General features: G+C 35.8%; 1 protein-coding gene across 2 annotated transcripts in view; it reads right to left on the bottom strand.

Moving 5' to 3' along the window:
* Positions 1-5,132, bottom strand: part of pbx1b (pre-B-cell leukemia homeobox 1b) — a 93,775-nt gene extending 88,643 nt beyond the window's left edge. Inside the window, exons 1-2 of one of the 2 annotated variants that reach the window (XM_051897445.1) lie at positions 4,679-5,132; positions 2,950-3,023 (exon numbers count right to left, since the gene is read on the bottom strand). In XM_051897445.1, the coding sequence (XP_051753405.1) occupies positions 2,950-3,023; positions 4,679-4,866 (262 nt within the window). In that variant the 5' untranslated portion in view covers positions 4,867-5,132. The remainder of the gene's footprint in view (positions 1-2,949; positions 3,024-4,678) is intronic. The other variant, XM_051897446.1, reaches the window with a different exon arrangement.
* Positions 5,133-14,052: the final 8,920 nt, after the last annotated feature.

Raw genomic sequence — 14,052 nt, 5'->3', positions numbered from 1 at the left:
CTTTACCAAACACAATCTGATCTTTAGTCATTCACATTGTTAAATTGTGACATTATGTTAACATTGTAAAACAAATTTTTGAACTGCTAAATTGCTTTTCTTAAAAAGTTATATATATTCGACAGTACATTTTTAAATTAAAACAGTGACGTGGAGAAAGTAAGCACCTCTTTAGACTCATGACTACATATTTTAATATTTTTAACTTTTTTTAACTAGCTTGATAAAACAAACAAATCATAAATCTCACTGAAATAGCCTGTTTAAAATTGTCTAAAGCACTGTAGCTCAAAATGAGAATATACAGTACACAAATCTTGTTTTTAAGGCAAGACACTCCAGGTAAATAGGGTAAAAAAAATAACTAATAGATATCACCATAATTCCCCTGTTGATTGAGTACATTAAGAATCGCAAGCATTTTTTGTATTACAAGTTTTCTGAAATGTTAAGTTTAAATACGTCAAAAAAATGAAAATGAAATGCATATTAGAGTCAAAGTTTTTTACAGAGAGGACTTTTGATATCTCTTTTTATCACTCCATAAATCAGAAAATACTGCCAACAGCCAGAAAAAAAATAATAATTTTCACTATTTTTTTTAGGAATAAAATGTTGTATAAAATCAGGCAAATTATATATGTACAAACCCCTCTGTGAAAACCCTCAGAATACAGATAGGAATAAAAATGTAAAGTTTGGTGTATGTATGTTCTGCTGAAGTGAAGATTTCTGACTCAGAGCAGTTGAAAAACCTCATTTTGAGAAAACGGCTTTTAAAGATATATACTGTAATTGAAACCTACAGACGTAAGTAGATAAAGTGCTATAAACAATACTCTTTAAAAGTGTATTTTGGATGTTTTCTTTCCACTTGTCTGAGAAAAAAAAAAAAAACACTTTATGAAAAGCCAAAAAACCCAAAATCTCAAAACTGACAGATGCATGAAAAAAAGTGTTCTTGTCTATAGTGTGTCGTCTTAAGAGTAATAAATTATTAAAATGCAAAATAAACAGTAACTGAGCTGACATTGCTACTAGTCAGGTTTCAATAATCACTATGGTAATAGAATATGATGGAATAAAGAATATACAATTACTAATAAGTTTGAAAGGAAACAATCACAAAGACAATCTTTTTTTAACTTTTTTCTTATTTGCCAATATTATGCCAAAAAAAACTACAAAAAGAAATTTCGATATTACAAAGTAGTGCTCAAAAGTAAAATTTAAGGCAATTATATTTTATTGCAATTTTAGTAAAAGATTGGATCTATAAGTTCATTATGGACAACCCTGTTTTCAATAATAACTCTAAGCAAACTATATTGAGTTGCACTAGCTTTACGGTTCTCCACTGTGCTAAAATATATATATATATATATATATATATATATATATATACACTGATTCAAACATCACTCCTGCGTACTTTTGCCAATGAACCAACATTTCCACTGATGTCAAACAGAGTAAACAATTCTCAAGAGTAATTTTGATTTCAAAACAAATAAAGTTAACCACTGTACACAAAAGAACACCGCAATTCAGTATTTTTTGTCGTTTAAAACAGTGAATGACCAATGTTTTAACCCATCTAAAATTGCTGAAAAGATCTAAAAGGGTTCTTAAATATGCTAAACATCCATGTTGAAGTTCAAAGAGGCAGCAGAAGTGGGACGAAAACTTTCTTATGCTACCGCAGAACAAGCAAACCTCACATCTAAACACTTAGAACTTCACGGCATGTCATTTCGACCTGTGCCGTCCTCAAGAGCTCACGGCCCACGTTTTGGCCTTTCATATTTTCACAGATAAAGGGCAAAGAGGAGCAGAGCAGTCTGGGATACGTCCACATCGTCCGGCGTTTCGTTTGAGCTCGAACTCTGTGTGAACTCGAAAAAGAAAAACAAACAGAACAAGAAACGGCGGGGAGTAAAACTCCACGCATAACTGTGTCACTCCCCTCTCGGACGCTTAGCAGGAGCGGAGCAGCAGGCCGCAGAAACACCCCCGCCCGCGCTCGGGGCCCGAACTCAATGAAAACATCATATCCAACCATTGCAGAGACAGAATAAACAGAGATGAGAACCACCCACGGCCTCACAGCTGGAACAGAGCAGTCAGAGAGATAATGATAAAGAAATCTGCTTTATCCTTCATCTAGTCCTTTTTATTACACGCACTAATGACTGTGAAACACGCTGGAACCGTTTCCACATCAAACCGCAGAGCGATAGCGTCTCAATATCTCTCCAGCACAAATCCTTCGTAGTTCCCAGCTCGAGGAGGACGAAACACTGCAGCCAGTCTGCTCTCGACACGCCAGGGCAGAAAACAGACCGCAAACGTCACTTTCCACCCTTTTCTCGGCAGCAAAACATCTACTGTTACATCTACGACATTTTTAATCATTGCGATGGCTCCAAAATGACGCCACAAAATTAAACGAGCTTTCCCTCCAAAAATGCACAAACACGACGTTCATTCATCGCTTTAGCCAAACACAACAAAATAAACATTTCAGCTAAACAACTTATGACGGTTGGAAATTTAATCCTGCACTTTCCTAACCAAAACTTAGCTGCACAAAAAAGAAGACTGGTGCAGTGTAAGAGTTGTAAAGATGATTTAGCAGCGAGAGGTCAAAGAAGCTGAACGTTTTTCTTCATTTCCTCACTAGGATCGCCACAAAACCACATTTACCGACTGAAATCCACATCTACATCCAGTGCACAATGTAGAAAAACAGCACAACACTTTTTCTTTTTAGCTGTTATTGAAAGTATTTACATAACTAAATATGTCACAACATGTGCAAGCCCTTAAAATACAAAACGTTTCGCAGCGTTGACCAGACGCTGCGATACTAATGCAGCTGATATCCAGTCATTTTAAAAAATATTATCTACTCGAACATGGTGTTATTTATCAAATAATATCACTTGCCTGTTTTTTCTTTGATCTCACACAGGACGTTGAAGAGCGCTGGCTTCATTCTGTGGCAGTTGAGTGCATGTTTTCTGAAACACAACACAAGGCCGCGGTGAGCGTCTGAACAGACCAATATTTCACTCTGCTAGTAAAGAGTTGTTTATCTGCCTGTTGCCTGAACGTGAAGTGATCATGGTGAAATGAAAAGCACATATTGACCATTAGCCAGCTCATTACAGTCTCTGTTTATCATATTTATGCTTATGCATAATATTAACAAAATTCCATTAGTAACTACCATATTTTCAGTGATTAATAATTCATAGTTTTGTATCTTTCCATGTACTCTAACAACTCTAAAATATTTTAAATGATATAATTATTTAACATCTTTACTGCACGTTTTTTATTAAACACATGCATATGCAAAAACACTCAACACTGTAAAAAAGGATTGTTGGTTTAACTTTAAAAATGTAAGTTAAAATTTTGAGTTCATTGAAATTAAAAATTTGAGTTAATACAATGAAGGCGATTGGTTTAATCAACAGAAACTCAAAATGTAATGTTATCTGAACCAAATTAATTATCTAAGTTGATTTGACAAAAGAAAAAATGTTGAGATAACAAATCATGAAAATATTTTTTTACAGTGTATGAATAATTAACGTATTCATTTAGCAATGGTTGTGGGGTGATTACATTTTTAAACTGTTAATTAAGAACAATGGTAACATATAAAATATACAGAAAGAGAAAAATGTGAATTAAGAACCTCCGTTGTGACCATATTCATCCTAAAGGGACACGATCAGATGTGTTATACGAGTCTCTGTGCTGTCTGTCAAATTCTATCTTGGCATCTCTTTTATTTCTATTGACAAAAAATGAGCACTGCATGTCAGAAAAATACACTGATGTCTGTCACTACACACCACATGTGTTTGGACACACTGACAACAGCAATCGTGTTATCAGTCCATTTCTGGATGCCTACTTGTCAATAACTCCTGATATGCATGTAAACATTTGCTCATTGCAAATTATTATAAAGATGTCAAACATCTAAACTATATTCCTTTGTTATAGTATTAGTAAAAAAATATTCTGCCAAAATCACACAGATATTGTTACTACAATAGAATTGTTCTTGTTTTTCCACTTGATAAGTGAAAAGAAGCTTAGATGCCAAATGACATCAAAAATCAAAATGACATAAAATATGTCATAATTATTTATTAAGAGTTTACAGTTGTAACAATAACTGTAGCATTGTATGGTATTTATCATAATTTGACAGTATATATTTTAAGGTATGCTTACAATTAGGTTAATTAAATACTTTTGGAACTTTATCTTTAATTAGCTTGCTAAACGTGTTTTAAAGTGATGGTGAAGTAAAAATAGGTGTGTATGTATTAATAAACAAAATATGTAACATTATATAATGTTTTATATAACTAATATATATATATAAATGTACAAATGTTTTATTGTTATACACATTATTTTTCATTTATATATTTAAATTATTAATAGAGATTTATATAAACGTAGTGCTTCTATAAAATATTTTTTTTTCCCCTATTACGGGTATGCTTTTGAAATTATTTAATTCATTTAGTGAATATTGTTTAAGTGTAATTTTATTTTATACTCTAATCAATTAAGTGTCATTGCCGTCTTAAAGATGAAAGTCAATATGAATATTCCAGATCTTTGGATGTGATGAGTGACAGCTCACCTGGCCTGCGCCTCGTCCAGACTCTGGTCAGTGATGGTCATGATCTGTTGTAAAATGTCTCCAATGTCCTGCTTCCTTCCGTCTCCGTCAGTCGCTCCGGTGTTGTCCGGAATGTGCTGTGACAGGCCGGGGTGTCCGCTCATCCCCACGGCCGCATGAGCGTGCATCAGGCGCGGCTGCTCGTCCATGTCGGCCCGCTCTGGTCCTCCGGTCGCTCTCCGGTCCAGCTGCGGCGAAGATTCCTCTGGTACTCTCTTGGCAATCTGTAAGCACAGTCCTCCTGAGCTCACTCACAGCCCGAGCCACTATCAGCCCTTTAACCACTAAACTCACCAGTGTGTGTGTATGTGTATGAGTGTGTGTGTTATTAATCAGGTCCCGCGTGAACGCAGCGCTTCATACACTCGCGCGTTATTTCACTGTTTCATCCCGCTGCTTTTGTTACATTGTAGCACTCTCAGCGCTCAGAGACTCTGCGATGCTTGTGGCCCCGCCCGCGCATCTTGATTGGACGCAGGGACCGTGTAGCCCCGCCTCCGTATGTCTCTCAGTGCACGTCAATCATTGGGAAGGGGAGATGAAAAGCGGGAACGCGCCTTCGTGCCCTCCTGAGAGGCAGCTATATTCATGTTTGTCCGCTGCACATGTGTTTTTTGTTAATAGCCTATCTCTGATAGCACACATGCCTGGCCATTTCTGTGATAAAAAAATGTTTGGGGGTGTGACCAATATGCAAATATAAATAATGCTGGCTATTAAAAAAATTAAATTAATATTAAATATATTAAATATAATTAATATTACATTAAATATAATTAATTATTACATTTAATAATATAATTTAATAATTGAAAAATATAATATCCTATTAACATCAATGTATGTTATAATATATTATAATTTGATAAGTATTTGTATTATTTTTATTTTGATAAGTATAAAGCATTAGCATGATCAGAAAAAGCTAAACGAAAATTCATATATATTTATATATATAATTCATAATGGTTACAATAACATCAAAAATTATAATAAAAACTAAGCTATGTGAACTCTAATTTAAATATATAAATTATATATGTATAAATAATATCATTGTTATTTATATAAATATTAATTACATTATTATTTTTATATATTGAATTATAATAAACAAATAAATAAATAAAAAATGATTTAATAACTAATTTTTCATTAAGGTTTTTTATGAAACTAGTGCTTGTTTTATGCTTATTACACAAAAGTAAAAAATAATTGTAACAATATATTGTAATATAAACCAATATTTAAATAAAATTTTATTTTTAGATTTTGATTACTAAATTAAATTAAAATATATTATTATATTTATAATAAAATATATATACAGTTATATAATAATATATTATTATATGTAAACTATTGTTATTAAAACTATATTAACTATATTTAAAGAATCTACATGCCATGTCTTTCATTCATTCATTCATTTTTGTTAAAAACACATTAGACACTCTAAAATGAGGGACATTCAAGAAGGTGGAATATACTGATGTGTCAAACATGAGCTAAATCACTGAGTCTGACATTCAGGGTCTGTCTCACTTTCCCCTTTGACCAATGATAGACCTCCATTTTCTCTCCAAGACTCCATCTCATTTTCTAGCCTGCTGCCAAGGAATAGATATATTTCACAGCGGTGTAAAACTCCCAATCAAAACAATCGACCTTGTCCTTCATTCATTTTAGTTATTACCCGGTTAATGTGCTTAATTCAGGATTAACGATCGAATGATTCTACCCTTCACTTCAGTCGAGGAAATCCCAGTGAATAATGTTGAATCTTTACATTTTTCATACTAATTTCCTCTTTTAATTAAGTAGTAGCAAGGTGTTTGTGAAATCCAATCCTAAAATAATTTTATGCATTTTATTTGAACGGTTTGTTTGAGCATGTAGTGCATCGATCTGTTTTAATGCTCAGTGCAGCACTGTGTCAGGTATGTTCAAGCAGCACGCTTGACTGTGTTCGGTTGGGTTTTTCTAATGTAAGCCGGTGACCCATGGTGCGCAGCCAAGCAGCAGGGCCCCAGTGTGTGTGACCAGGCTGAAAAGTGCCTTCCAGGTCTGAAGCATCCACTCTAGTGCTCCAGCCACAGGGAAAGAGGGGGAGGTTACACACACACACACACACACACACACACACACACACTGGATCCAGTGTGTATGATTGAGAGATGCCTGCTTAACTCAGCCGGGAACATCCAGCAATCTCGGAGCAAAAATAAATGGAAGACACTTTAGGCTAGCTTCCCTGTTCCAAATTGAGCAATGACCCTCTGGCTAATAGACAGATTTCTTGGAATGTATTCGGAATGACTTTGCAGACAGTTCCCTGGTTGTTCTCTGTTTAAATTTGTAAAAGGAAAGTTCTGTACCTGGTAAGCAGAGGCAGCAGCGTGTGCACTGTGGTGGCGTCTCTGTAATGTGCATCTCGCCATCTGCCAAGTGTAACAGGAATCCCTGAGAGATATTTTACGTAGCATGAGAGACGGTCACACTGTCCAAACATCTGTCCTGACCAGCACACGGCAACATACCCACCCATCAGATCAATCTAATAAGCTTTCAGACACCACTTTTGAAGTGCGCACTTCATGGAACATTAAAATATGGGTTAAAGTCACCATGAAATCGAAATAGACCATTTTTGCAGTATTTATTATAAATGATTAGTCAGTGATTTATCTTTTTTTAAATTAATTTACCACATAATCTTGAATGAGAATAACTTCCCCTCCCTCTTGCAGCGACATCTCTTTTCTTCACTGATGATAAGGGCGGGGCAACCTGTCACTCACATGAGATGCACCAATAGCAAACCACAACCATCCAATCAATTCCCCACGGACAAAATCAAGCCCCACACTACATTTGTTCTTGTTCCAGAAGCTGTTTCATGCTGACTTTAAACTGGTGGTTGCAATATTGGGCCTTGTTTTTTGACTTTGGAAAACTTTTAGTGTAAATCTTGGATGTTAATTGTAAGCTAAAGACATTTTAGCAAATGAAATCATGTAAAATTATATGATTCTCAGCTGGTGGGTCACGACTCCAAAAGGGAGATAATAAAATGTGACTATATAATCGTGAAGATACACTCTTGAAAAAAGAAAGGTTCTTTATTGGCATTGATTTCATGAACCTTTAAAATAAACAGTTATGAACCGTAATTATTACAACGTAAACCTTTAAATTATACAGGTTTGAACTGTAAAATAGACAGTAAACTAAGTGCTGTCCCGTAAAACCTAAAATGTTGCTACCGTATTTTTTACAGTAAAGTTCTGGCAACCACAGCTGCCTTTTTTTTTTTTACTGTAAATTTTACAGGGATTTTTAATCTTTCCATTGCTCAAAAGGTGGAAAAAAGGTTCTTTAGATTTTTAAAATGTTCTTCACACAAAGAAAAAAAAACTGGTTCTTTTACGCTCAACTGTTGACTGAAAAGTTCTTTGGGGAACCAAAAATGGCATTGCTGCGAAAACTCCTTTTTGGAAACTCTTTATTTCTAAGAGTGTAGCAAAATAAATAGGAAGAAGAAAAATAGTTTGCATCCAATTTTGGTGAAACCACTGAACTATTTAATTTATGTAAAATTACCTCTCAGAATATCAATACAATTTTGCTTGTGGCAGCCACACTCATAGTTTCGTCTCAGTGTGTATGATGAGAAACCATATTGCCACCCTAATGTGATTCTATGTCATACATTCACAGCTATTAAAAGTAACAGAGTCCATTTCAGATAACAATGTCAAATACAACACCACAGTGGGGGAAAGAAGCTTTCCTCATGCTACTTCCATATGGAAAACCACTGGATCATCTGTCTATCATATAGTCAAAATGCCAACAGTTCCCAAAAGGGAATTCTGCAAGATAGGGTAAACATGTTCAAATGAGCTGAAAGTATTGTCAGATGTTAATATATAAAAATAAACATGCACGATGTGAAAGGTGTGTGGAAATTTGTGAACGATATGTGTGAGACTTTGTACCGAATTCTGCAGGGCGCTTTCTATGCAGGCCTATATAGAAGGCCATAAATAAAATATCCTAATTTACAGTTTTAATACCATAAAAAGAACAACCAGGAATGGCTATTGACATACGACTTAAGACAGCATCGAGGATTTTCAGCTGCATATCAGTAAAGACATGAATTAATGCCAAATCATTTATCACATTTCTCATCAATGAAAGAGCTTTACAGTAATCACTTAAAACCTCACTCTACACACACCACAATCACACTATTTGTGCTGTTTCACACAAACACACACACACACACACACACCTACCGCCATTACGCTTGTGTGTGTGTGGTGGGTGGCATGAGTGAATTGAAGCTGACAGCGATGAAGTCGTGCAGTGGATCTGTGGATCTCTCTGGTGCCACGGGTCATTCCTCACGAGGAGGAGATTCCGCTCACACTGCTGGAAGTTTCAGAGCTGTTCCTGAAGGAAGTGTTAAGTGTGACAACAATAGTTTTTTCTGAAAATTATTTGATTTCTGTGAACTTACGCTTATGTAAGTCTATTTGGTTCCACATCTTAAAAATATTAATAGGTCACGTTCGCGCAGCAGCAGAATACGGTTGTCAGTCCTGTATTTGAGTCCTTAATACGGTTGCGTTCACACACAGTACGGTTATTTACGGGAGTGACAACCGCATTCTACAGTATAACCGAACTCACACACCCGTAATTTTTCAGGACTCACAACTGCATTCTCGGAATATTCGCGCTGTGTGAACGGAACCGCACTGAACACCTAGTTGTCTGTCACGTTATACAGTGCGAGAGAGCCGCTCTGCTGTGTTTTGTGTGTGTGGTTTCGCTTTCGGTAACTTACTGCGACAGAGATATGAGCTGTACGTCATCTGAAGGTGTTAGATCCAGTCACTGTTCTCCACCGGAGCGGCTCCCGCCAGTTTTCTTTTCCAAATTCAAATGCCATGTTATGCGCAAGAAGTAGCAAAGGACTTGACACGCAAGTGCAGACTCCGGCTAGCGCGTGTTTACATGCTGCTGCTGTTGGTTAATGAAGTTTTGATGGATGAACTCGCGGTTCAATTAGTCTCTTGTCATGTCAAAAGTGATAATACTTCTCAGTTTTATGGACGTTGCCATCTTTAATATTACGTTGGTCACCTGTCGTTATGGTTACTAGTAAGAGAATACGGGCTTGACACTAGTTGCACGTTCATACAGGCAGTCACTGTGTCCCATTTCATTTAATTTCGAAGGCTGCATCCTCAAGAGGACGAATCCTGTGAAGGACGCGGTATATGGAGTGCCCTTACTTACTTTTCTGAAACGATACATCCTCAATGACGTATGCAACCTTCGAATGCAACCTCAGGAGGACGCAGCCTTCGAAATGAGACACAGCTATTGTTTCAGACGCTACTGTAAGTTGCTGTGTGAACGAGACATTTCAAGACTCACACCTGTAAATAAATGCGGTTATCAATCACAAAAACTGAGAGTGTGAACGTAGATTAAGCAAGACAGAAGCCTGAGCACTTCTTTAAAATTTGGAGGCCATTCCTGGAATCTTTTAAGGAGACAAATATGTCCTAGTATTATTTTTTTTTCTTTCTATTTTTATTTTATTTTTATTTTTTTTGGTCCCTTTTATGTTACTTTTTTTAGTACACTTAGTGTGTAGCATAAAAGTGTTTGCCTGGCATTTTGTGTTAATTTGTATTTTATGTATACAAGGGCCTATATTGTTGTTGTTGTTGCTATTTGATTTTCCTAAGATAATTAAAAAAAAAAAATGTAAAACTGTTTTAAAGACAATAAGCAGAAAACTTGTGATTTTCATAGAACTTTGACTAACTTGATATAATTTACTCATTTTAAAGAATTTTAAAATACAACTAAATTCAGCTAAACTCATGTTAATTAATGACCAGACAAAACCACACAGAATCTGGAATTCAACAGAAGGATACTGTAATTTTCCAGAGAAATCAGAAAGCCAGTAATAAATTGCATTCATAATTGATAATTCTTATTTTATTTTTTTTATGGAATATTTTGTAACACTTTAGATTAGGGAACACATTTTCACTATTAACTAGGACTTTTCCCTCAATAAACTCCTAATTACTGCTTTTTGATAGCATAAGGTAGTGGTTGTTGTGGTTATGTTCAGGTATCGGGGAGGATTAAGGGATGTAGAATATGGTTATGCAGAATAAGGCGCTTTATAAATACTAATAACAGCCAATATGCTAGTAATATGCATGCTAAGCAACTAGTTAATACTGAATAGTGTTCCCTAATCTAAAGTGTTACTGAATATTGCAGTGTTTATTCTAAATGATTTACCTGTGCACATCTTTTTTTTTTTTTTTAATGAATGTGCCTCATAATCTTTAATCAAAATAACTTCTCTTCCCTCTTGCAGCCACATCTCTTCTCTGATAATGAGGGCGGGGCAACCTGTCACTCACATGAGATCCACCAATAAGCAAACCACAACCATCTAATCAATTCCCCACGGACAAAATCAAGCCTCACCCTACATTTGTTCTCGTTCCAGAAGCTGTTTCACTCGGACATACGTCACAATAGGGAATAAAAGATTAGCACAAATTCCATTTCATTCTGACTTTAACACATTTTATCATGGTTAGATCTATTCCACATCTCTGGGCATGGAAATTACAAATGAATTCCAACACCGAACTCTATAAGATAAGGAATTTGATTTGTTGAAGATAAAGTGTGTTATTTCTTCGACACAGCTTCACAATAATGACTTTTAAACAGGTTTCCTGAACACTCCTCCGGTCTGTCATTGGTCGCCCAAACAGATTGTCAGGCTGAGTCAGAATCACTATCCAAGAAGTCAAAAATCTTAAAAACAAGAACTGCTTTTAGTCCTTGATATCTCTACATGGAAATGGACACTGTTGATATAACAGAGAGACAGACTCGTGAGAGACTGTCGGCTCTTGTGGTATGAGCGTTTATGTTTCAGGGCATCAAGAAACCTCAGAGATGCTCTGAGCAACATGCCAGTGGAGCCTCCACAGACGAGCCTGAAAGAATCAATACAGCTGAGAACAAAGAGGAGCTGTGTTACAGCAGACATACTAATCACTGGCCCAGAGCCACATCAATGCCGCCTCACAGAGCGAAAGAGAGAGACTCCAACATCTTCAGCTCTTCGGGAGGTTCTGCTTCATCTGTTGTGGATCTTGGTTGCTGCGATCACAGTCCGGTCTCCATCAGCTGCACGTGTTCTCCATCACATCAATCAACAGCTTGTTTATTTGCAAGCCTCGTTATGTTAGTGAGCCATCTGTACTCATGTCCTCCTCCTCCTCTCTTCTTCTCCTCCTGTGTCCTCCTCTCTTCACCTACAGGTGAGTTCTTACCCACACACCCATATATACTGTATACATATATACTGTTTTCATCAAGGCTTTTTTTGAATCAAATATACAGTAAAAAAAACAGTAATATTGTGAAATATTATTGCAATTTAAAGTAACTGTTTTCTATGTGAATATATTGTAAAATGCAATTTATTCTTGTGATCAAAGCTGCATTTTCAGCATCATTACTCCAGTCTTCAGTGTCACATGATCCTTCAGAAATCTTTCTAATATGCTGTTTTGCTGCTCAAGAAACAATTCTGATTATTATCAATGTTAAAAACAGTTGTGCTGCTTTATATTTTTATGGAAACCATGATACTCTTTTTCAGGATTCTTTGATGAATAGAAAGTTCAAAAGAACAACATTTATTTGAAATAGAAATCTGGCATAAATGTCTTTACTGTCACTTGTTAATTTAATGCATCCTTGCTGAATAAAAGTATTAATTTCTTTAAAGAAATCTTACTGACCTTAAACTTTTGAACATATATATCACAGAAAAAATATGTTTTTTTTTATGATACAACCACTTTTAAAAACATGACATGTCTTTTAAACTCAGCAGCGGATCTGTTGTCCAGTGCCATAAAACGTGCCTGAACTGCGTTTGACCTTTGACCCTTTAACTATTTCACAATCTAATGAACTCATGAAGCTGATGTTCTGCAGCACACACACACAAACAGCTGCCAAGGATACAAATGAAAAGTCCTAGAGTGGAAAAGTGTCCTCTGAGACATGTAAGTACTTCAGTAAATTAAATCAGACGCTCCATACATGCACTTATGCACTTATGTGTACAGAGAGGTATTGTTTTCACAGCTCATGGACAGAGTGAGATAAATTAAGTTTCCATCTATGGACTTCAACTCCTGGACTACAATTCAGTTATGAAATAATATTAAACTGTTTTCAATCTAAAGGGTGACAGAAAACAATCATGAGGAAAAAACAACACACAATAAAAACCATCCCTTGCTCTACGCATTTCAAAACAGACCTGTACAGTTAAGCGCAGTTCAATTAGACAGTGATGATTCTCACAGACTATTATTAAGCGGCGTCTGAACTGGCCCATGTTCAAGGATAACCTTTCAGAGACACTTGATTGTGGAGAGAAGGTTAAACAACACATTAACATGCATTAAAATATTAAATTATGGTTCCATTTACTGTATGAGGGAAAAACAACAACATAAAAAAAGGCTTTTAAAGGCCGTTTATTAACAGTCAGGACGAGCAGGCTGGTTGAAAAAGGGCAGAAGGGAAGGTGAAACACCAGCACTCTCTCTCTCTGCCAGATGAACATTTCTTTGAATTTAGGTTTAATGAACTAATGTCAGCTCTGTAATTACACTAAAATTCTGCAGAAAAGCTGGAAAAAAAGTTGAAAGCTCAATCCTCTACAGCTGTGTCATACAGATTACAAATGTGGCTGAACCATTTTTCCATATTACACAAAAAGTAAAGACTGAATAAACGTAAATGCATTTTCCCCCAAAGATATTCTAAGACAGCGCCCTAATTGAATTGATACCTGGAATTTGAACTGGAGTTCGACATTGCTAAAATAACAAGCAATATTTAAAGCTGCAGTCCGTAATTTTGCTTCTTTGTCGCCATCTCTGTTTGAAACCTGCAATTGCAGTTGTTTGCGGAATTGTTATCTTTACGTGGGTCGAATCTAATGTTTGCTGTCAATCACCGCATCGGTGTGGATACTGTACAATTACAGATTGTAGTCTTGGAAGTATGACCAAAATTTTCACCGGAAAATGTCATTTGAACAAGTAAGTAACATGTTTGTCACTTTTGTTCTGACTGAGGGGAAAAAAAGCATTACAGTAAATCATGCTGCCAATGGTGATTAAATATAACGATCGCTTAGCTTATATCACGTCAAACCGTGCAAATGATTATTATTGTTATAC

Source organism: Ctenopharyngodon idella, chromosome 6 (assembly GCF_019924925.1).
Source record: "Ctenopharyngodon idella isolate HZGC_01 chromosome 6, HZGC01, whole genome shotgun sequence".
In the NCBI taxonomy this organism is placed as follows: Eukaryota; Metazoa; Chordata; class Actinopteri; order Cypriniformes; family Xenocyprididae; genus Ctenopharyngodon; species Ctenopharyngodon idella.
The sequence above is the reverse complement of the archived record's forward strand: the minus strand, read 5'-3'. Positions and strand labels throughout refer to the sequence as shown.